General features: G+C 43.8%; 1 protein-coding gene across 7 annotated transcripts in view; it reads right to left on the bottom strand.

Annotated features, from left to right (window-relative positions):
• Window positions 1–386: 386 nt before the first annotated feature.
• The window catches only part of NHSL1 (NHS like 1), a 232,670-nt gene continuing 207,814 nt past the window's right edge, over window positions 387–25,242 (bottom strand). For 5 of the 7 annotated variants that reach the window (XM_066373125.1, XM_066373126.1, XM_066373132.1 and 2 more), the window contains exons 4-8: window positions 21,199–21,391; window positions 17,346–17,477; window positions 7,624–10,854; window positions 6,987–7,119; window positions 387–2,633 (exon numbers count right to left, since the gene is read on the bottom strand). In XM_066373125.1, coding sequence (XP_066229222.1) covers window positions 1,898–2,633; window positions 6,987–7,119; window positions 7,624–10,854; window positions 17,346–17,477; window positions 21,199–21,391 — 4,425 coding nt within the window. In that variant the 3' untranslated portion in view covers window positions 387–1,897. The remainder of the gene's footprint in view (window positions 2,634–6,986; window positions 7,120–7,623; window positions 10,855–17,345; window positions 17,478–21,198; window positions 21,392–25,242) is intronic. The other 2 variants (XM_066373127.1, XM_066373129.1) reach the window with 1 other exon arrangement.

The raw sequence follows: 25,242 nt of genomic DNA, 5'->3' as shown, positions 1-25,242 counted from the left end.
ATTAGTTTTGATATTGCTTCTCTTACCTTCAACATAGATGATTTGTGTATTATTGTTTTCTGATAGCCACGTACATGCTAATTCTAAGTAGCTATGAGAAGACTTCATATTCAAAAGCCAATACCACCTTTCTAAAGTTTAGAAGAAAAAAAGATTCTTGTTCCCAATGTAGTACACAATTGCTTCTAAAGGTAAAAAGACCTTTGTATTTCAGGTTACATGAAAATAAGTGTTTTGTTTGTTTTTCTCTAAAAAGGGCATCTGGAGTGTAACTGGATAAATCTTATGATGATTTGGCCTGTGCAGTCCAACTTTTAGATGATATTTTCATACCGGCGAAGGTGACAACAGGCAGCTGTCTGAATGTAATCCAAGAATCTCAGTACTGCCGTCGTAGCTCCTTCTAATGAAGAAGACAAGACTCTGACTTTATTTCACCAACAAATCAAGTACACAGCAGTTGGGAGGGAGTGGGGGGGAAGGGTCACAGAATATGACATAAAAATAAATACTTTACACACTTTTTCCCATGTCTAAGTGTTAACATTCTAACTGAAGATTAGAAGGCAATTACCTAACAAAATTATTTATAAAAAATATAAAAACGCACAAACCAAATGATACAAAAAAATTTTTTTTTTAAATCTAAAAACTCATTTCTCAGGGCTAATTAATAGCCAAGCCCTGCCAATTTTTATCAGTTTATTAGACTAACAAGAGCTATCCAGCATTTTCGTCAAAGTAAGATAATATAGAATAGATTTTGATAAGCCTTTCTCAATGAGGACACGATACTGCAGGCAGTTCAAGGAAAAATAGATGTAACTTTTTCTTTGGTATAACCAAAAGGATATCCAAAAGTTAGCAAATGTTGACATTTCAAGTGATAAGAAATTGCCAAATGGAAGTTTCAACTCGGGTAAAAACAGTTGTAAAAGGAAAAGCTCCACCCACAGTCCTGTAGTGCAAGTTTCAAATTTAAATCTGAAAAATAATTTTATTCAGTAGGCAGGAAAGGAATCCCTGCAGTGTCTCAGTCACTCGTCTGGCCGTCCCCACCTCTCTTCTCTCTCTATGTGCACACCCTCATTTCAGTTCCCGAAGGCCCTGGCTACGCAAGGAGGAAATGCCTTAAAAAATGACCCACGTTTCTCAGAGTCAGGCCGAAAGTTGCCATGTCTGTGGCTGCACAGCAGCGGGTACAGCGTGGCCGCTTCCGTGTTTGTCATTTTTACAAAAAAGAAGCAAAGCCTTTTTTCCCCAGAAAAAAAGTACCTGAACCAATTAGTCACTTAGCCCTTTTCCAAGCTTTTGGGTTAACCGCGAAAGCACACCGGTGCGTTTCCCTGCGTGTCCCGCGCACTCAGAACCAGCCAATCTGCCATCCTACTTAGAAGTCCCTGTCCTCCCGCTTCTGGGCCGCGCTCGTTGCCACAGCCGCTCTTTCAATGTCATCACCGCCCCGTCCGGAAGCGCCGTTACTCTACCTAACTTAACTGTCTTCTTTCCCCCTCATAAATCTGTACATACTGTGTGTGTGTGTGTGTGTGTATTTTTTAACATAAAAAGTGTCCAAAATGCATACACACACACACACACACATACACACACACTTACCTGTTCACATCCCCCCAGAATCCTGCAAAAAAAAACCCCAAAAAGCCTTCCCCAGGAAGCACTTTCAGAAGTTAAGCTTCTGCTTCTTGCTGTTAAGCCACAGGGCAAGCGCCAAGTGAGTCCTAAAGTCCCAAATAAGCCTGGTCCACTGCAGTCACGCGAGGGCCCAGGTGCGCTGCACAGGCGCGGGGCGGGGCGGGGTCCGGGCGGGCACCCTGGGCTCCCGAGGGCAGTGCGCTCTGCACCTGCCCCACACCCCTGGCAGGGGCCTGCTCTTGCCCTAACTCTCTTCCCTCAGGGGGCCTCCACACTGTTCCAACGGGCCCCTGCCCTCGACGCGGGCTGCCCCATCTGCGGGGCCCGAGGTCTGTGCCCGCAGCAAGGCGGAGGGCTCCGCGCCACAGAGCGGGCCGCCCTCATCCATTTCGTCCCCCGCCAGGCCGTCCAGTGAACACGCCCTCGCGGTGTCCGGGGCACGGCGAGCCCTGTTGTCCGCCGGCTCCATGGCTTCCCCTTCGCCTTCCGAGATGACGGTCATGGGGCTGCTCTGGATCCGGTTCCGCATGCTGTACCTGCTGCTGGCGGCGGAGGGAGGCGTTCGACTCCGGCCGTACCGGGGGCCGGAAAAGGACAGACTCCGAGGCATCAGGCCTTCGTTCTTGGCCCACTCCTCCTGCGCCCTTCTGTTCTTGCTTGGGGAACAGCTGGATGGGCTGTCAGGAGCGTCTGGCGAAGGCTCCGATTTTGACCTCTGGAATCTGGGGTCTGTGTTCTTGAGCATCTCGGCAGCGGACATGCGAGCACTGGTGTCCGACCGGCTCCCTTTTTTCAGCAGCAGAGCTTTGAAGTTGTCACTGCTGGTGCTGCTCTTCCGGACACTTCTCTGAATCGATCCCACCTGCTTTGGGGAAGCCAGGCTGGGGGCAGCGCCTGTAGGTGTCACTGGTGGGGAGGGAGAATGGTTTCGGGTGTGATCATCATCTGAATCTTTACGGCCAAGGACTTTCCTCTTGGACCTGAGGTTTAATAACATTGAGATGAAGGTTAATTTCCAATGGGCCACTAGATGTCAGCCACAACCACCCCACTTATCTTACTGCACATTCGGGTCACCATCTACTATTTTTACTATGCAAACCTCCAAACACCCACGCAAGAAGAATAGTTCATTGTATTCTCATGTGTGCCCATGACCCAGCTGTAATTATCAATTTATGGCCACTCTTCTTGAAATTCCACCCTCACTGGGCTATTCTGAAATAAATCTCAGACATCCTCTTCATTTACTATGGAAAGGACCATTTCTAAAGTTTTTAATAGCTGCCATTTTTTATTTAATTCTATACTGTATTTCACAGTGCTAACCATTCTTTCTTCCTACTTTTCCTTTTCCTGTTTGGTAATGCCACTGAACACGCCTAACAGATAAGCCAACAGGCAGAATATCCCCTCTACTGAGACAGGCCCCCGCCCAGGTTCTAGAACAATTCCACAAGACTGACATAAAACCAGTCTTCCTGGGCTCTCACTGGGCGGTAGGTCAACTCCTAGAAGTCCAATGTCCAGAAAATGAAAGTGAACCTTCCTTACCAGGTCCTGTTTCCTGAGGGATCTCAGAGAACCTCTGGCTGATCAAGAAAATGTGAGGGCTATGGTTAGAGTGCGAAAGAGGAGGGGCCTTCAGGGAAAGGAAAATGTTTCCTGGGGGTATTTCTTGTCCTTGCTCTCGAGGAACCTCCCTGTTCAGTGTGTTCTCTGCTGAGAATAAAGCAGATGAGCCAAGTGGCCCCTTGTTGGTCTTTTTCATAACTCAGTGTGCAAAGCAATCCCTCAGCAAAGTACAGTGGACTTGCTTTAAGGAAACCTGGAGCATATGATCAAGACATGGGTATCTCCCTTTTTCTGCTGTAAAAGTCGAGAATATGCAGCAGGGAAAGGTTGAGAGGCTGCTATCTGTACACACAGATTCAGAGTCGAACCTGAGCACTACCAACTTCTAGCTGTGTGACCTCGGACCAGTTACTCATCTATGCTACACCTAAGTTTGGGGGACGGTGATATCAACCTCACAGGTTTGTAGAGATTCAATGTGGTAAAGAGCCCATGGAGTCACGTGGACCCGCTAAAGCGCCCTTGCTCTGTTGCCCTGGGTGGGCAACTTAAAGTTTCTGATCCTGTTTCCTATATGAAAAAGGGGAATAACAGTAGATAGCATATACAATAATTTATCAAACAAGGTGAATGCAATAACAGCCATAATGTGTCAGGCACAGAGTAGGTGCTTAATAAACCTTTGAGTGTCACTTAGGAAAATATCATTTCCCCTTCCTGCCTCTCGGTCACGCTTCAGTGCTATTTTCATGTGGCCTGCACAGCAAGGCACAGAGGAGGGTGGGTCACGATGGCTGTCCTAGGCCTGATGCTCCCGGGATCCTCTCCGTGTTTCTGGGCAAGAAGAAGCCACCCAAGTGGAAGCCAGGAACTTGTAAGGGCCCAATTCAGAAGCTGAAGGGTGGCCAGACCTGATGTGGCACCAGCCCTTTTGGGGCAAAACCTGGCCTATGATATTTTGGTTCAATGTTACAGCTCAAGTTGTCAATAAAAGTAATGCTCTAGAGCAATGGTTTTCAACCTCTGGTCCGGGTCCACCATGAATTTCGTGCTGGTCCATGAAAAGAGGTAACCACCTTGAATAGACTATATGATCTTCATACAACGCTGTTCTAGATAAGTTAAATGAGTGACTGAAGGCAACCAGAGAAATAATACCATCTCAGAATTTTAGAACTGGGAAAGACTTTAGATAGTTTGGTCTGAGCAGAGAAAGTAACCTAGTTCTAAAGAGTGAAGTCAGAGCTGAATACGAAAACTAGGACTCGATGGAGTATTTTTCCATTTATTGCACGTGGCCTCTCAATTTATACAAGTTGCTCCCCTCAAAGCAGCTCTGCTCATTTTTGCAGGTACTGGTTTGTGTAGAATTTTTTTGTTTTCTTTCAATGAAAAGGGTGAGCTGAGAGCCACACAGTAAGGCACAGCTATACTTGATCGAAGCGATTGTATTTAATTACAGATTTAGAATTAAGAGAAGTAATAGAGATTTATAAAGGTATTGTTTTTCAAGAGTAGCTGTCCCCTGAAATGAGAATCAAATCTAAACATTTGAATTCTCTACAAGTGTGTATGCACACATGTACACACAACATATATGTAGTATGTGAATGTGTATATTTTTTTAAAAGACGGCTATAAAAAGTGCTTAAACAGTTAACTCTGACTTGAAAACTAATTACCTTCAATAAATATAAAAACTTCACACCTCCACTGGTGTTCTACATTTTCCATCTGGCTTTAAATCGGAAGCGAATTAATTTGCATTTTAAAACTTGAACGAACGCTCTTGTTTCAATTTAGATATTCTTTATTTTAAATTATTAGCCTAGGTACGGAAGGAGACATAAAATAAAGCCCTAAAACCCCACAAACTTCCGGTGGATTTTTAGTACGTGTGCTGAACTGAAAACTAGCCTGTGTCCTTGCTCGCTCTTTGCAGTCCCGTCCTACTGGGCCTTTACTGTTACCTCACGTGCACAGAATAATCCATACTGGCCAATTTCTACATCTGCTGTAGATATGATTATGCTCTAGCTAGAATTCTCTAGTAGGAGAAACCTCGAATTTTTCAGTGCCTTAAAAAGTTTGCCAAAATAAAATACAGAAGAGATCTTTGGCATATTTTTAAGAATAGCATGTAGTAATTTGGGCCCACAACAGTTGGGTTTCTCCCTGAGACCAAGTATTTAGTACACAGAGCAACCAGGCAACATATCTCTGTAGACTCTGTTATAAATACATAAGCCTGAATATTCAGCAACCCAGTGCCCTCCGTACTGAGAGATGTTGAGTCTTGGAAGAATTTCCAAACAGTTAAATACCGATTGGTTTCATTTAATTTAAAAAATATTTATTGAGTGCTTATTATGTGTCTAGCATGGTTAGAGTTAGAAACGGCTGGGTAAACCCCTAGAAATGCCACAAAAGTTGGTTTCAAAGGATGCAGCACTTTTCATTTCTCTGTTTCGAGAAATCGTTTGATAACTAGCTACTTGTTTATTCCTAATGAGGTTAAAGACAACAATCGGACAATGTTAAAGGGGTAGTCAGTTGGGGTCTTCTGGGATATTTTACTAATACTAGAGCCAAGCGGTAAAAAAAACCAAAAACAAAACCAAAAACAACAATACAGGTCTTCACAAACACCTGAATTTGCAGCTTGTTCTTTCCCTCCCAAGTTAGATAGTGTATGTTGCGAGAGGAATTCCGGGTAAGGACAGCATTCTACTTTTCATCATTGCAAGAGTTTTTGTTATTCCAGGAATTGAGAAAACAGTCATGACACAAGTTTATTCACACAACAAAATGATTTTACAGGATTTTTTTGGGGGGGTTTAACAAGGAAAAAAGAGACCTTGATTTAGGGGAATGCACAGGCTTTGGAAGCATAAAGGCATTTGAGAGGGGGAACTGAAAATACTTCGGTAAAGGAATCTAGAATAAAGCGAAGGTTTTACATACAAAGTACCTGCACATCTACAACCTTATCAATTTTTACAATGTTGTGAGGGTACCTGGCTATTTACAACCAGAAAAATGAGGTGATAAATAAAACTTTATTGTTAAGTCCTAGTCACTTAAGGTGACCACGCGTAAGAAGTGTAACAGTTCAGGCAGTTACTTTGAAAAATTTGCTGTATTTTTTTTACACCCAGTAATCGCAGCGGGCAGTAGATGGCACCAGCAGCCCGCAGGAACAGGCAGACCTCAGTCCTGCTGCTCCCGCTTAAGAGAGATGTGCTCTTTTATTGGAACATTAGAGTAACCAAAGAAATTGCCCTATTAAAATCCTGGTTTTCTGTAAAATAAAAACGAAAATAGTAACAATAATACTAACAAAGCACCCTAGGGGAAGGCCCTGTCCTGTAGAGCTAGTCTGTGCTGCTTCAGTCCACAGAGCACAGCATTCCTCATCCTGGACTGGACCATGGCTACACTAATCCAACTCTTCAATACCCTGTCATCTGACTGACACATTGCATTTCCTGCCAGCAACAACAGTGCCGACCAGAAGGCATCACACCGAGCCTCTCTGATCCTCACGTCATCATAAAAGTCAGTGGAACAGAGTGAATCAGAAACTGGGAATCAGAGGAAATAAAAATACAGAAACACACTAAAACAGATCAATAATCAAGTTAGTGAAACCTATTTGGGTGATAGAAGAAACCTTAAAAAAGAAAAATATGATACATTGAGGAGCCATTTGGAAAGGGGGACCCATAAAGTAGACGAACATGAGGCGCTGTGGGTACCTGTGAATAGCTGCAAAGAGGTCTTCTGTGGTCCGGGGTCGACTGGGGGTCATCGCCTCATCACTCCCTTCCTCCTTGGGGAAGTCAAAGGCCCCTGGGGAAGAGCCGGCCGTGTCGGTCTCCGGCACCCCAGCTATGGAGAAGCAAGCAAGCAAACACAAGATTCACAAGTGACTTGAATTTCAGTCTTTAGCCAAAGCTCCCAAGTACAATCTCCTGTCATTCCTGACAACGTGAGAACCACAGGGACAGGCAGTGGGGTCTGTAGTTTGATATTTTACAAAGATGGGGCAGCGTGATAGCCAAAGCTCATTCTTTTCTGTTCAAGCCCAGAACTCCTAATGAATCTCTTAAATTGTGTTGTCACATTTCTTTGCGGCTCTCCAGAAAGGAGATTACTCATTGCTATTTAATACCAGCCTGCTGCAGACCACCCCCCACCTTCTGCCCTTCTGTAGGTTCTACTCTTGGACCTAAATTTTTTTTTTTTAATTTTCATAAAATGCTAAGTTGGTAACCTAAGTGCGAGGCAGCACTGGAAACCCACAGACTGCTGGCTTTAAGGCGAACACGCACCGGCCCTGTTTGTCTCGGCTGCATATGGCTGGAGGGGAACAAGAGAGAAAACCAGACTTACGCCCTGGGTCCTGCAGAGACAGACAGCTCTCCTCCACGCGGGCCCCGCGGTCCGTGCTGTCCTCCACGCCTGGCTCCTCCTGCTTGGGGGCTGGCGAGGCATCGGGCTGCACCATGGGGACATGGGCTTCCACTCTGCCCGGGGACGTGGATCCTGCAGCTCCTCCCTCAAGAACCGAGCTGCCCGAGTCGGTCTCATCGGAACCAGTCCTGGCTGCACAACTCTCTTTGGCCTCTCCCCTCGTGGGGCTGGGCGCTGCCTCACTCACGTTCTCTGCTGGCTCCGCTGTGAAATCTCTCTGTGGGGGTGGCACCACCAGGAACAGTTTGGGCTTCTTGGAAATGGGGGGTGGCTTCTTGCTGGGAGGAGGTCCAGGGGCTCTCTGAAGGGGGGCGGTCCCGGCGCCGGGCCCAGCCTCTGCCTCCCCATCCCTGCCGGGGCTGCGGCTCGGATGGCCACGCTCGGCTGCACCGTCCTGGTGACCCTGACTCATGCTCTTGGCAGGAGTCAGAAGCGAGCTTGTCACGGAGGCAGGCTGGCTTTCACTCTCCATTTCATTTATGCTATTTCGGGATTTCAGGAGAGCAGATGGCTTTAAATGATACTGGGGTGCAACCGGAGTTCGTTTTTCCTGAGATGCTTGTTCATATAACAGCGCTCCCTCGGTTCCTGAGTTCTTCTTCACCGGCCTCAACTGCACCATCTGCAATGCTTCTGTGGTGATCAGGGGCATGGGGGGCCTGCCGCCCTCCTCCTTGCTCACGGGCTGTCTAAAGGCGGACTCCTGGGAGGAGTCTGGCTGGCTGGACTTTTTGAAAGAAGGCCTGGTATCTTTCATCAATTTGGGATCTAGGGGTGGGGCAGGAGGGGGAACCAAGGAGGGTAGAGACGGCGGCGGGCACAGCACGGGGGCCGATGAACCCAGAAGGGGGCTATGTGCAGTGGGGGGAGGGCAGCATGCGTCGGCAGGACAGAAGGGAGTAAGAACTTCCGGTGGTGGAGGGGGGAAAAGGGGAGACTGAGGCAGCGGAGAGCCCTCGGGGGAATCTGCTAGAGGCGGGGGCGGGGGAAGGAGAGGAGACTTGTCAGCAGGACACGGAGACGGAGGAGACGGGAGAGGGGCAGGAGCGAGGAGAGGGGCGGGGCCCGCATCCAGCTTCTTCACAGTTCCGCTCCCTTCCGTAGACGTATTCGAAGACAGGGACGTGGACGACGAGGAGATGGACACCGAGGATACCAGAGAGGACTTCCTTTCTGGTACCTTGGGCTTGGGCTTCCCATTGGCTGGTGACATTGATTTTAAAAACACAGGCACGGGGGTGAGTGCTGTGGGTGTATTCGACTGGCTGGAATACCCACTGGATGGAGAAGTGACTCTGTGGGGCTTCTCCGGCGACGTGATCTTTGGTTTGACTGCGCCGCCCGGCCCTTGGGGCACGGCGGCTCTGGACCCCTCGTGGACATGGCGGACCGGCCCATTTCCGGTGGGCGCCCCATTGCTGGCGGAACAGCCCGCACCGGGGTTCCCTGCGTCCTCCTGCAGGCCCGTGTAGTCAATGTAGTAGCCCCACGGGTCCGTGTACTCGGACTTGACACTGCTCGTGTCACTCTGGGACGGGGTGACCCCACACAGGGAGTAGATGTTGGGGGTGGTGGCGGAGGTCAGGCTGCTGCCCGCGCTCACGGTGCTCTGGCTGCGGGAGCGCGGCAGCCAGGGCTCCTCCAGGTCGCTGCAGGGGCTCTGGGAGGGCGAGAGCTCGCCCTGGCCCGGGAGGCTCAGCTGCAGCGAGTGCTGCAGGGAGGCGATCAGGCTCTCGTTCAGCACCTGCCCGTTCTTCTTGGGGATCCTGCGCAGGGAGTCCGTCCGAGAGGGCGGCAGGGGAGGCTTCTTTGCTTTCTTCAGAGAAATGTGTCGAGAAAGGGATCTGTCCTGGAAATGGGACTGGTCCCCTGGGTTCTTCTGAGTTCTTCCATCGAAAACATTGACCACGCTGTGCCTGGGGTTCCCAAAGCCATTGCTGCTGCTGCTCGGATTCCCAGACCCGAGTCCGGCACCGGTGTGCATAGATGAGTGGTAGCCATCTTGGTCCTCTGCACACAGGGACCTGGCATCGTCTCTGTTGGACGTCTGGTCCAGACTGCAGCTGCTCATGTTACTTAGAGGGGTGGAGCAGCCAGGAGTCACCAGGTAGGGCTTCAGTGGGGACGCCCGCCCGCTGCCCGAGGCACCGCAGTCCCAGGGCTCCCCGCTGCCACAGCCCCGGCCGCCCGAGTAGCCAGACTCGCTCTTGCTGTCCATGTCCTGGGGGTGGGCTGGGAGGCTCAGGCTCCTTCTGCAGCTGTAGGCCATGGCTTGGGACCCATTCTCCAGACTGGCCGGGGTGCCGAGAGAGACGGCCGACTCACAGAGGGACAGCAGTGTGGCCGCACTTGGGGGGTGGGGGTCGAAAGCCTGTGAAGCCATGGCGGAGGGGCCCTCATTCCAGCTCCCAGGGGGGGACCGGTGGTCACCTTGACCCGACGGCCTGGAGAGGAGGCGGCCTCTGGCTCTGACCCTGGCGTGTGAAGACGGGCTGGTAACCCTGCCCTCCAGCTGCCCTGAACTCTGCGCGGGGTGAATGACAATAACCTCCGAGGAGGAGGACAGGGTGGCGTTGGGGATGAGGCTGGTGGAGTAGGTTCCATGAGGGGACACCACACACGCTGGGCTTGTTCTATGGTCACTCTCAAAGTGCCTCAGCTCCTGGGACTGGGGTCTTAAAAGTGTTCCAGTCCTTGAGGTGCCTCCTGACTGTCCTAAGTTTTCATCTACTTGTGGGTGAGGCCTCTGGTAGGGGAACGTGCCGGCCAGGTCTTCTGCAGGGCCCAGGGCGCCCAGCCGGGGCCCGAGGGACGGGATGCTGGCCCTCGCTGCGGAGCGTGGCAGACTGTGGAAAGTGGCGTCGCTGTGGAGGCGAGAAGGGAACACGACGCCCGCCGAGTCGCTCAGCACAGACACGTTCCCGGAGGAGCCCGAGAAGTGGCCCATCTGGGCAGCAATGCCTTGCCCCTTCTGTGCCCTGATTCTTCTCATCGATGGGGGCACGACCTTCACTTCCTCGGTCTGACAGCTGGAGTCCCTGGTTTCGGAGCGCTGCCCGGCAGACCGATAGCCATCAAACCTTCCTAGTGTCGCGTAGTGGTCTGGAGTGTCTGAGTGTCCACCACTGTCGTCCTGGCCAGTGCCTGATGCTAGAGATAGAGCAGAAAGAGCCTTTTACCTAAGAATCAGTGTCTCCATCCATCACCTGCACCCTCACCTCCTCCTGACTCTGTCGTACTTAAAAAAATAATTTGTAGCCTGACCAGGTGGTGGCACAGTGGATAGAGCATTGGACTGGAACCCGGAGGATTCAGGTTTGAAACCCCAAGGTCGCTGGCTTGAGCACAGGCTCATTTGGCTTGTGCAAAGGGTTACTGGATTGAGTGTGGAATCATAGACCTGACCCCATGGTTGCTGGCTTGAGCCCAAAGGTTGCTGGCTTGAAGCCCAAAGTTGTTGGCTTGAGCAAGAGGTCACTTGCTCTGTTGTAGCCACCTGGTCAAGGCACATGAGAAAGCAAACAATGAACAACTAAGACGCTGCAACAAAGACTTGATGCTTCTCATCTCTCTCCCTTCCTGTCTGTCTCTATCTATCCCTCTCTCTTTCTGTCACACACACAAAAAATAATCTGAATTTAAAATCTTCTGATAAATTAAGTGCTGCATGTGGGATTTTCAGGTGCTCCCTGTGAGACTAAGGCTGAGCGCCCTGTGGGAGGTTTACGTTTCCAGTAACCTGCTTTCGGTAAAGATTTCGAGGTAGCCTGTTACCCCCGGTGCCTGCATAGAGCCTCTGTCCAGCAGTAACCGTCTTTCCCAACGATGGACACATGCTGTTCAACAAGAGGGCTACAGAGATACCGTTTATGAAGGCTACTGGTCTAAAACAGAGTTAATTACATTAATTTCTATGTCAGAAGGAAATCCTAAGAAAAAGAAAAATGGTTTACAGGCCCATCTGTGTTTCAGACATTTCATCATCAATCTCAAGTCATTATCATCTGTCTGTCAGTGACATTCAAAATTCAGCAGCAATCTGTTGTGTTCTGGTAGGGAGAAACTGATCCAATGAACGTTCCTCAAATTGGGTTATGCATTTCTTGGAGCTTGACAACTAAACCAAGAGTAGTGTATTTAAAAAAGAAAAAGCACAAGGTAGGTCAAACAGAGAGGGAAGTGGACGAGAAAATATCCTAAGTGTAGATAACAGATTTCGAGCCACCTAGGAAAGAACAGAAGCTTTGAAAAACAATAAATCAGGAAGGCAAGAACGCACCCAAAATGAACAGAGAAAAAAATGAATTCATGCATATCATCATTAGGATAAAATAAGTCTTGAAAACTAGTAGCAAAACTATAGTTCTCTCTATGCTATCATCATCCAACAAGGACTTGAACACAGCTCAGCAGGGCCTGCCGAGTGAGGCTGGCTGCATTGCCAGCACCCCTGCTCACCTGGCAAGAACAGGGGGTGACGGGACTCTGCAGATCCCCCCATCACCCCACGTTAAGTCCTCGACTGCATCTAACGCCTGGTCCGTATCCAAAAAGCAAAGCATTTTACTAAAATGGCAGCGATGTTCTTGGTACAAACTGCAAGGATATGTCACCCTTTGTGGAGGAAGGCTCCCCAGCCTAAAGCCCTGCCCTTCACTGTGATGACGGAGACTCGTTTTTGTACTTGCATCTTTTCCCAGCAGGATCTACTTCCTTCCCCTTCCTCTCTGCCAGGTACCTACTCACTAAAGACACATGCACGCACATGCACACGGACACACACACACGAGGTTCCCCCTCAGAGAGAGGGGACGTAGGCAAAAGGGCAAGAAGAGAAGTAAGATCCACTTTGAGGAAAGAAAAACAAAAGGTACACATTTTGCATTTGCTAGTTTAGAAGGTGGGAGGCTGACTTGATGTCTGTATCAGTTTGTACCAGTTTGATTCCAAACACTCAAGATACCTTATTCCACTCAACAAGGGGTTTTAATAGTTTTTTCTTTCAAAATCGTAGTAGTTTTTGCATGGGGTCAATGGTAAATTTTTAACTGTCTCTAAGGGTCCTAAATGATGTCCTGAGTCTTTCAGGCAACTATTTTGAACATGAAACCACTCTAGATTTCTAAAATGGAAAGAAATATAGCCATTTTTTCACCATCTACAGCCCAGTACAACTTGCTAGTTAAAATAACATTTTAAAAATATTTTCCTAAATACCTTTAAAAATGGAAAAAACTCATGTCATTTAATACAGGAACCACCAAAATTCTATTCTCAAAACAGATCCTCCAATATTTTCACAGTACATAAAGTGTCACAATATTACAGATACAGATGCTATCTTGATTATAATTAAAGAGCAGAAATGACTACAAAAAACCAACCACAAACAGATATAAACCACTCAGATGCTGCTAGCAATCTTAACGGGATTTATCTGATTTTAAAATACGATGTAAAGAATTATGCATATTTTTCTTTTACTTATTATATAATACTATTAGAAGTTTTCCATTTTTAAAGAACACATGTAACCAAAGATAGAAATCTACAAGTCAGTTTATTTAAGATTTATATAGAAATTTTAAAAAGCCTTATTACTACCTGTTAGTTACATATACATTAGTTATATATTAATATATATATATTAGCTATATATATAATTAGTTATATATTTTATATATTAGGTATATATTACTATGTGTCAACTATAATTGAAAAATAAAATTTAAAAATTCTTGGCAGGTTTTTAGTAATGTTTTAAATATAAACAATAAAAAATTATTTAGATATATATATATGGACAAGAGTGTGGTGGTTACCAGGGGTGGGGGGAGGGAGGACATAGGAGGGAGGGAGGGAGAGAGCTAGGGGGAGGGGGAGGGGCACAGAGAACTAGATAGAGGGTGACGGAGGACAATCTGACTATGGGCGAGGGGTATGCAACATAATTTAATGACAAGATAACCTAGACATGTTTTCTTTGAATATATGTACCCTGATTTATTAATGTCATCCCATTAACATTAATAAAAATTTATTTAAAATAAATAAATAAATAAATAAATAAATAAATAAATAAAATGATGTATGGCTTGCAAATTGAACATGGTCCTATCATGTTAAAGGACATATGACTATAACCAATAGTGGTAAAAGGCACCTAATTGCAATTTTTGCTTCTGTACTTCCCACTTGCAAAACTATAAAAACTAGGTAGAACAAAGGGCCAGCGCGCTCTCCCTCAGATTTCTGTCGGAGTTGCCGCCGCTTGGCCAAGCTAGATAATAAAGCTTTGGTGTGTAATCAAAAAAAAAAAAAATTATTTAGAAGGGAATTCCTTTAAGTGAGGATTTTTCTGCTTGGGGAACACATATTAGGGTAAGTTAAAAGTAACCAAATGTAATTATATACCAACAAAATAACCCTATCAGACTCTAAAATAATGAAAACTCACAACATGGTGTTCAAATACATTTCTATGTATGTTTAAGGCAATAACATTAAAGAAAAAATTAAAATTTTGACCGATTCATTTAAATGGAAGGCAACAAATTCTAAGTCATCAAATATACTTTAGAAGTAAACAGAAAATATCATAACCTTGATATTAAAGCATTGTGTATTAGCTAGTCTCTAGAGCCAACTGCTCATGGATTTTGAAGTAAAAGCTTCATATAATTAAGTATAATATAACTCTAATTCTGGAAACACCTCTAGTTGGGTTTTATAAAATCCAATGCCCTGGCAGCTTGGACAGTGTTTAGTGGACAGGGAGCATCCAGTGAATATTTTTCCTGTAGATAATCATTTCCTTTGTAAATCTAATTTATTTGACTCAACTATACTACCCTATGCTTTATATTTTGAGAAGACTTTGACCCTATGCTTTATATCTAGAGAAGACTTCTTTTTTGCAGAAAATAGGAAGTATCTATATTTGGTACTCAATAAATTAGGTAACACAAACTTTCCAAAGTAGATACTTATAAGCACAAAATATTGGGAGAAAGGTCAAGGTTAACCAGAAGTCCTAAAATGAATAAAGAAAAAACATGATCACTTTTTCCCCTAAATTTTTCTATATTTAAAATGTCATTTCCCCTTATTCTATCCACCAATCCTTCCAACTAATCTATCTATAAAACTAGAGTCACTGTCTAATTGTCCTTCCTTTCCTTTTTAAAACTAGCTCTAACTTAGATGCAGCTGTCTCAGTTGCTCTCCAGCTGTGATCCAGGTCACATCACTGTGCAATGACATCAACTGTCTCACATCTGGCAACAATCACAACATACATGCTATGGGGGAAGCCATTTTCTTTCCTCCAGCCTCAGTAGTGGTTCCATGTCACATCCAAAAGAGTAATAAATATGAGATCCAGGGGCTCAAACGTTTATTTAAAAATATCAAAATTACAGAAGATAGGCTTTACCAAGCTGGCCAGATCATTCCGGTAAAGTCCAAGAGGCAGCTGAGTGACTGTTTCCACACTGGCTGGCTCAGTAATAGATGATAAAAGTTCCTAATTCTGAGGTTCTAGAACGCATATTACATACATATAGACAATTCATACTGAGTACTTATGTGTATCTTTATCTGGGCCAAACTATTCTTATGCTCTTTGCACAAAGGCAGCCAGAACCTACCTATTTTGGTTGGAAAGGTACTGAAAATGCAGCCGACCTTGAAACATCAACCGTGTTACCTTACAAAGGGCCTATCTTTAAAGTCATTCATTTTGGTGAAGGCATGACTCTTAAAAGACCAGTTCAAATACAAATGTTACCTGAGTGCTGTAAAGAGATTAGCCCATTAAGCATCTACTGAACATACATATATGTATTCGTTTCTCAAATTAGTTAGCTGTTACTTAAAGGAAGAAAAAGAAAAAGAGTCTGAAAGAATGGGACACAGGAGACCAGCCTACTCAAAAGAGCAGCATGTGGGGGAAGGAATCAAAGACAGCCTTCACAGAGCCTGTGGATGTGATCTTGCCTTTGTTTGTAACAAATCCCTACGTTATGGGGTAAGATGAGCACCTGCACGTCACCTGGGTCGCTGGAGCTACCTAGAGCAGAAGCAAAGCATTGATTGCTCTTCTCATCTCACTGCTGCTACAGTCTGGACGGCAGAGCACACACTCTGTAGACCTGAGTGGCAGTAAAAGAAGAAATGCCAGGGAGAGGACTGAGCAGAGGCACTGGGAAAAAATAGATAGCAACAATGTCTACAGCCCCTGAGAGCTGAAATGCTGCCTCCAAGTGCTCGGATCAACGCACTCTAACTAAAAAACAGATAAGTTTAGAAATAAGGATTCTGAGTTTCTACAGTATAACCTTTTAAAAAAATTTTATTTTATTTATTTTAAATTTTTTTTATTTACTTTTTTAGATTTTATTCATTTTTATTAGGGGGGTAGAGAGAGGAAAGAGATAGAGAGAACAGGGGGAGGAGCAGGAAGCATCAACTCTCGTATGTGCCTTGACCAGACAAGTGCAGAATTTTGAACCGGTGACCTCAGTGTTCCAGGTCGACGCTTTATCCACTGCACCACCACAGGTCAGGCCTACAGTATAACCTTTAACAGCAAGTAAAATTAAAAAACATCCTATGAAAGTAACTAGAATGAGATCGTTCCATAGGTTGGCTGAAGAGAAAGGCAAATTTCAAGAAAGGCAGTCTTAAGTTCCCTGCAGTATTCCAATAGCAGCTATTATGTTTGTAGTAGTACCAAACACCGAGTGCTTCCTGCAGTAATTCGTTAAGTCCTAAACAACCCTCCCTTGGATGAGGATGTGGACTCGGAGAGGGGAAGTAAGCAGCCGGAGGTCACCCAGAACGTTAGTGGCAGAGCTGGGAGTCATATCCAAGCGGCCTGGCCCGAGTCCCTGCTCCTGTCCCAGCCTGCTCTGCGGCCCCTGCAGACCGTTCCTCATGGGCCCATTAAAAACCAGAGAGAGGAAGTGAATACATAAAGAGGAGAATGGAGAGATTATCCACAGTATAGATGAAGATAAGCAGAAACAAATGGGTAAGTGAGCAATGATGCCAACGACCCTCTCCACTAGCAAAAAAACATATTTTTTGCTTTCTGTTTTTATCATAGGTTGAAAATACAGATGCAAAAAAGCAATGAAGTTGTATCACTGGAAGTACATAAATGCACTAACATAAATGACTATTTCTATCATACTGGTGTCTACTAATTGTCCCACACTGCTGTCTCTGATGACAAATGCAATACCGTCAGTATAACTAATGAAGTTCATATTCATAACGTAAAGTTCTAGAATGAGTTTCCAGTTTTATGAAAACTTAAAACATCTAAAATGAAAAGTAAATTTAATTGTGGCAATCTCCCACTGTTCAAGGTACGTCGAGATGATGGCGTAACTAAGCTTCTATCATCCCAGTTAACAGTGTTCATATAAACTTCTCCTCTTACCTTCTCACCAAAATTCGATCTGCATGGGGTGTTAAGATTTGTCCCCAGTGCCTGATTTAGAAAAGAAGCTGGCCCTTTGGGGCACCCAATGGCTATCAGAATGTATCAATTTCATAAGCACCACAGACGAGGTTAGCATAGGAATGCCGAGCAGTAGTGAGGGGCAACAGAGTACAGTTCTGATGAGCCATACCTAGCTCCTTCTGTATGTTGTCTGGGACGCCTGTAATAGTCTTTCTCCTTCTGACTTTCTTCGGTCGTCTTACCAGAGTGTCTGTGTAAATTAGAGACCGCCGAAGGCTGGCTTGGCGATCAAAATTCTCCCCTAATGTAGAGTAGTAGAACAAGCAAAGCAATGTTATTTTCAAGCAAGCTGACACCATGCGCTTTCTTCCAGAAGCTTGTTGTAAAATGATAAGAAGGTATTAATTATGATGTTAGCCAGTCACATGATGAATGAATGCTGAAGGGCAAAAAAAGGAAGGGAAGCACATTAGCATCATAAGGCTATTTTCCAATTTCTGTGTGTGTGTGTCCTTCCAGAGGAAGCACCTGGATCTCATTTTCAAATGAGCTGGAGTGGAAAATGCAAATTTGTTAGTAACACACCAGAAGAGTGAGTCTGCATTATTTTAAAAACGAAGTCATTTTGGAAGTGTTTCACGCAGGTCCTCTGGTCACGGAAATCACTCTTTACATCAGTGTGTATGTGATGATGGCAATAAATATGTCTTAATCATGTAGTCATCTCCCGAGACCATTCAAGGAGGCTGACAATTTGGACAGACTGGAAAGTGCTGTGGTGTGAGATACAACTATAATGAAAAACAAAAAAGCCTTATAATGATAAAGTACGTTTATCCTAATGAGACCCAGCAGCACTGCTGTTGTTAAAGCTGGTCTGTTTTTTTAACTCATAATTACTTGTAAAAGTTGGTCTGAATTCAGATATCTCAGGTAATGCTGCAATGAAACCCAAAAATGTCAGTTCCACAACTTTTTCTTTCTAGAGTGTGAGCTTGCAGGATTGACCCACAATGGGAAAACATTAAAATAATAAAGTATCAGTGTTTAATTCATCTGCTTTAAATTATTTGCCAGTTTAATTAAACAAAGTTTTGCAGCAGTAAACTTGTCAAATGGCTGTCTCCTCAAAAAGTTAAAACCGAAGAACATATATACACACAAATTATATACTTCTGTCATTCTTACATTGTAAGGAAAGTCTAAAAAAATTCACTCTTTTTAGCAATACTGAGAACACATTCAAAGTGGGTATGTTGTGGACAATGTACTTTCTATTTTAATAGGAATAAGTTATAAATGGAAACTTATCTCATTAAAGCAGAGAATAAAAGATCTGAATGACCAAAATACATTTCACCTACTAAAGAACAAACTTAAATAAATGCTTGCAAACTTGAAAATGCTTGACAGTCTGTTCCTCATGGAGGCAAACAGAAATGACTGAGAGGAGACCAGAAGCCACCATCACTGTCATGAATGGCTCACTATGTGTAATAGCATAGATGGTATTTTAGGTCGAGAGTCACAACTTCAATGGTCCATTAGTTCCCTGCAGGAGAGGAAAAAATTTTCTTTGTACCAAGGCATTAAGAATGGATAAAACATTAATAAATAGTTGCAGTTAGTCTCCAGTTTTCCTTCCTAAACAAAAACAGAAGATAAACCACTCAAGCTCCAAGGAAATTAAGAGACAAACCACGAGGCTAGACATCACCATTAAAGGCTCCAAGCTCTCCATCTTGCATTGTTACCTACAAGGGCTGTGTCCTCTGCTGGACTAGACACTTGTGGAGAGTAGGGACCATGGCTCATGTACCTTAGGGTCCCCTGTAGCGTTCAGCTCAATGCCTAACACATAGGAGCTCTTCAGCAAATATCTGTTAAATTAAGAGGAACTGAATCATTCTCTTTCACTGAAAAATGGTATTAGTCAGTCATGGTTACTACTTAGAAATAAATTTAGCTGGCTGAAACATCAATACAAAGCCAGTTTGTAAAAACTGTTCAAGTATGTGTTCCCACTGTTATCTTCCCAGTGGAAGAGCTGTTTGTTATTCCACGTGGCAGATTAGGAAACATACTCATGTATACATTTTATTTTAAACATTTTTTTTCTCTCCAACATTTGGAACATGCTGAGCCCCCAGAGAACTATGACTAAAGGGATTAAATTGATTTCTAGGCTTGCAGCTCATTGTGCTAATGTTCTATCTCCATGCCTGGCAGGCTTCACTTTGAATTTGAAATAATATATTTGTCATCAATTTTCCCCCAGCTGAACCTTATGAAAAATCAAACTAGAGGGTCAATGTTTGCTCAAATAAATGAGCACATGACAATTCCCTACAGGAAGCTATATTTTTATCTCAAAAGCCTGCTAGGGCTTTAGGAAATGTCATTCAAATAGCAGGAAGCTGTCTGACCTATGTCAATTCAACCACTACAAGTGAAAAATTTTAATTTAATGCCTTTTTTAAATACCAGACTAGAAAACTACTCCCATTATGAAATATATGTGTATATCCACGTTTCCAGAAAATGGATCAATAAATATGTAATTAGGTATTGTATTTAATTTCTACATTTCTAAAAACAATCACTCAATTAAAAGTAAATTGCATTTTGAAGTAACTTGCATTGCCATTCACCTTTCCTGTGTGGCATTTTGAAGGCTTCCTTTTAAACTTTATATAATTCCTTTCCACTTACTCATCAAACAAACAGGAGAGAATTAAAGCTAAAGGAAAGGATACTGTCTACTGTTGTGACAACGTATTTCATCGCGTTCACTACTCCTAACATTCTAGTTATTCTGTTTTAAATTGACTAATCTCATGATAATGCATTTCACCCTACTTCCATTAAGGACCGTCATATTTCATAGCACAATCTTTTTATACTATTATTCCTGAGGCATTTAATCATATGTAATTACATTTCTGCTGCATTTAATCAATCAAGTAATGTAATGCATTTTCTTACAGAAAATATGTACCTATGCTTTTTACTGAGCAATAAACATTATACTTTATTCTGAAATATAATTCCTTATAAAAAAAGTCTTTTAATAAATAGGATCCAGGTGAACAAGAATCACATTCAGAAAGACCAACAAAGTTATCTGCAAAAAAATAAAATAAAATGGATTAAAATGCAATGATAGTCCTCCTTTAAGGCTTAAACACAATAAATGTAGAAAAATGCACATGGTATTTAAAATAATTAATGCACTTACTTATTAAATTTCTCTGGAATTCAAAATAGAATTCTAAATGTAATTTTTAAATGTCCTGTAAGGTTTTAAAAAATTCTCCCATAACTATCAAAATGTTATTAGTCCTTTAAATGTGAACCAAGACCACGGCAAAAAGCTTTCCAATGGCAGCCACCAGCATGGCCTCAGGCGCCGGCAAGCGTGCTGTGGGTTTTCATCCTAATTCTCAATGAAAACTCATCCTTACTGGTCACCTCATTTCTTTCAGGTTCTAGCCCCATAGGTCATGCTCTATGGACTGATTATCAATAATGACTACAAGTAATCTATTTCTTTCTAACACATAGTCCAATGGCTGAAGCTATTAACTATAATAGATCACATTTAGAAGATGTCTCTATTCTTTCTAACACATAGTCCAATGGCTGAAGCTATTAACTATAATAGATCACATTTAGAAGATGTCTCTATAAAAATCAAAATATTTTTTAAAAGCCATCAATTAAAAAAAATAATAAAAAGCAAATCAATTTAAAAAGATAGACTTTAAATGAACGGCTGGCCCATTGAGTTCTTGGACACCAACCTTTGGTGACACAGTCTTCTAATTTAAAAGCAATAGCTATTTACAAGTACACACGTATATATGTTTTAGTATCCCTCCACTAGACAAAGATCAGGAAGCCAGACCAGAGCTATTACCTTGGCTGCATAAATGAAATGCTAAGTGCATACAACAACAACAACAGAGCCATAGTCATTCTCCCGCGTACATTCTGAACCTTGTCTGCAGAGCAAAGCATACCGGTTATGTTAATAGGCACCACATCAGCCTGGACTGCTTGGGCTTGCTGTCGCATCTTCTCCTCTGGTGTTGGCAAGGGAAGGGACTTGGCCCAGTTCGTCTGAGTGTTAAGATCAGGGAAGTCACCTGAGGTTGGCGATTTCGGTCTCCTGATGGAAATAAGTCTTTCCTCTTCCGACGAAGAGATAGAACACTGCAGGAGAGGAAGAAAGAAGCCACAATGTGTATGTAAAGAGCTGACAGGAATGTTTAAAAATAATTCCTTTTAAAAAAAATTTAAACGGATTTGAAACGAGCAAAAAACAAATAAAACTGGTCACATTTAGGAACAGGAGCAATGGTTTGCCAGAAAAATGCTCGTCACCCTGAGCATCACCCGTAATATTTATGATTCGCAGAGGCCTGAGTCTCTAAACCATGGCTACAAAAGGTTTTGCTGACCCACGGAATCTTATGTTCTTCCTGTTTATTGTGGTCAGAAAGCTTATGGATTTAGTTTAACATTAGAAGCTCAGAGAAACATCATGACTATGACCATCAGTTTCCATTTTGATTAAAATTTAGTGTGGCTCAAAATAATTTCTAGCCTCAGTCTCATTTCCGTTAGGCTCTGACCTCAAGGACCATTTCAAAAATGACAGAGTGCCTGACCAGGCAGTGGCGCAGCGGATATAGTGTCGGACTGGGATGCCGAGGACCCAGGTTCGAGACTCCAAGGTTGCCAGTTTAGCGCGGGCTCATCTGGTTTGAGCAAAACCTCACCAGCTAGGACCCAAGGTCACTGGCTTGAGCAAGGGGTTACTCGGTCTGCTGAAGGCCCATGGTCAAGGCACATATGAGAAAGCAATCAATGAACAACTAAGGTGTCGCAATGCGCAACGAAAAAATAATTGATGCTTCTCATCTCTCCGTTCCTATCTGTCTGTCCCTGTCTATCCCTCTCTCTGTCTCTGTAAAAAAAAAAAAAAAGAAAAAAAAGAAAATAAAATGACAGAGCTACTATTATGCAACTATCGGTGCTCTTCTGAAGCCATGTATATGGGAAAGAAAACCAGTGTGAAATTGGTAAGTTATAAGAAGCTATCTAAAGCTCTGCTCTGAGCCTTATCAGAATTCCGAGGCCCTGGCCGGTTGGCTCAGTGGTAGAGCGTTGGCACGGTGTCGGGAACAGCAACTAAAAAGGGTAATTGACTTGCGCTGGCAAATGGCAGTTTATAATCAGAATAAATGTATAAGAACAAAGACATGAGTCTATTCACTTTATATCTTTTTTTTTTTTTTAAACAGAGACAGCGAGAGAGTCTGAGAGAGGGACAGACAGACAGGAACAAAGAGAGATGAGAAGCATCAATCATCAATTTTTCGTTGCGACACCTTAGGTATTCATTGATTGCTTTCTCATATGTGCCTTGACCGTGGACCTTCAGGAGACTAAGTAACCCCTTGCTCGAGCCAGCGACCTTGGGTCCAAGCTGGTGAGCTTTGCTCAAGCCAGATGAGCCTGTGCTCAAGCTGGTGAGCTCGGGGTCTCGAACCTGGGTCCTTCTGCATCCCAGTCTGACGCTCTATCCACTGCACCCCTCTGCCTGGTCAGGCCACTTTATATCTTATAGTCACGTGACCTTGAGGCTGTTACTAAATGTTGAAGTCCCTTGCTATAAAATGGGAGTACCCTGCCTACCGTCTTCCATATTCCACTCTGGGTACTCTTAGGACCCAATGAAATGATAACTGTGGAAATGTCTACAACTATTAAATATCATGGACCTAAAAGTGGTGGTTATAGAAATGTGACTTTACAAAAACATAATCATGAACTGACAAGTACCCACTTTTTTTCTTTTATTGCAAGGAGACTACCAATAATAAAGGCAGTGTAGCAGTAAAAAGATAAGCCAGGTATCTCGGTATTTTTAACTTTATAGTTTTTTTAAATTTTATTAAATTTTTAAATTTATTATGTTAACATGGATTCAAGTGTCTCACTTAATATAACACTCTCAATGCCCCATAATGTGCCCCCCTTACATATCCTTTGTCCTCTTCCCACTACCTCCCCCCTTTCCCTCTGGAACATTTCCTGTTGTCTGGATCTATGTGTATACATATATATACACATAATTTGGCTATCTGGCTAATCCCTTCACCTTGATCCTGTAACTTTATATATATATATATATATATATATATATATATATATATATTGTATTTTTCCAAAGCTGGAAACAGGGAGGCAGTCAGACAGACTCCCACATGCGCCTGACTGGGATCCACCCGGCACGCCCACCAGGGGGCGATGCTCTGCCCATCTGGGGTGTTGCTCTGCTGCAACCAGAGCCATTCTAGCGCCTGAGGTGGAGGCCACAGAGCCATCCTCAGTGCCTGGGCCAACTTTGCTCCAATGGAGCCTCGGCTGCGGGAGGGGAAGAGAGAGACAGAGAGGAAGGAGAGGGGGAAGGATGGGCGCTTCTCCTGTGTGCCCTGGCCGGGAATCGAACCTGGGACTCCTGCACGCCAGGCAATTGCTCTACCACTAAGCCAACCAGCCAGGGCTGTATTCTTAATACATAAAACATGTAAAATGACAACCTAGTCTCTTTTTCACATAATGAAAATATAAAATGTTTACAATTAAACTAACACAATTAATCTGAATATATGTTATGTTACTGACATCTTAAATCTGATATCAAATTACACCAGGGGTCCCCAAACTTTTTACACAGGGGGCCAGTTCACTGTCCCTCAGACCGTTGGAGGGCCGAATTATAAAAAAAACTATGAACAAATCCCTATGCACACTGCACATATCACACTGCACATATCTAATTTTAAAGTAAAAAAACAAAACGGGAACAAATACAATATTTAAAATAAAGAACAAGTAAATTTAAATCAACAAACTGACCAGTATTTCAATGGGAACTATGGGCCTGCTTTTGGCTAATGAGATGGTCAATGTGCTCCTCTCACTGACCACCAATGAAAGAGGTGCCCCTTCTGGAAGTGCGGTGGGGGCCGGATAAATGGCCTGAGGGGGCCGCATGCGGCCCGCGGGCCGTAGTTTGGGGACCCCTGAATTACACCATATCCATTCATATTTGATCTGATACCAGTTGCAACTCTACAGATCCTTAAAAAGACAAAGGAATTTCTGAGCTGGCCGCAGCAGCTAAGCTAGGCTGACATAAATCAATTATTTCTGACCCTTTTCTGGTTGTGACACTCTTGTTAAGTTTGATTTATAATACATATTTTCTACTCTTACACTGCAGATGCACACACATAAATTAAATCTAATTTCATTTAAAAATTTCATGACAATTTGTGTAAAGGTCCTAATCTAGTAAATGAAAAGGTCATTCCAATTTTCTGAAATATTTACATAGAAATAATTTCTCAGGCAACCTTGAAATGTAACACAGACTTCAAAGGCCATAAGAAGCAAATCCTAACAGAAAATGTTTCCGAGGAAAAGTGAAGCTCGGCTGGCTGGAGAACGAGGAGCAGGGCGACGTCCTGCGGAGAGGGTTCCATTTCCGTGTGACGTCTGCCGCGGACGGAGGAGCTGTTCTGTAGCGTGCATGCGTCTCCATGGTGGCTCTAGCCCCAGTAACCCACTTTCCTTTTAGTTGTAAGGATTGATAACTATCACAACGAAACAGTACTTCGGTTCGCCTCCTTGCCACGGACGATCACCAGGGACAGCTCCAGTAGGACAACTGACAAAGATCATTTATTTTATAAAGTGCTCCCTTCATCTGCAAGGAAGTTTCCCAGACAAGCAGGGCACAGATAAAGTTATATGCCAAGTACTGTTCTAGAGTGCCACAATCTATTAAAAGAAAATTGGAAAACCAGGATGGTATGACTTCCATAATGACCTGACTCTCAGCCCTCCTCATACTTCTAAACACAGCAGGAACGCAGGAAAAAAACCCTCCTGTACCTCAGTGGCAAACATTGCGTCAATTACTCCGTTAAGACAGACACCATAACGCTCTGGATTATAACGTTAGCCTCTTCACTGGTCTCTATGCTTCC

The sequence above is a fragment of the Saccopteryx leptura genome, chromosome 3 (genome assembly GCF_036850995.1).
Source record: "Saccopteryx leptura isolate mSacLep1 chromosome 3, mSacLep1_pri_phased_curated, whole genome shotgun sequence".
Classification (NCBI taxonomy): Eukaryota; Metazoa; Chordata; class Mammalia; order Chiroptera; family Emballonuridae; genus Saccopteryx; species Saccopteryx leptura.
This window is presented reverse-complemented; position numbering and strand designations above follow the sequence as displayed.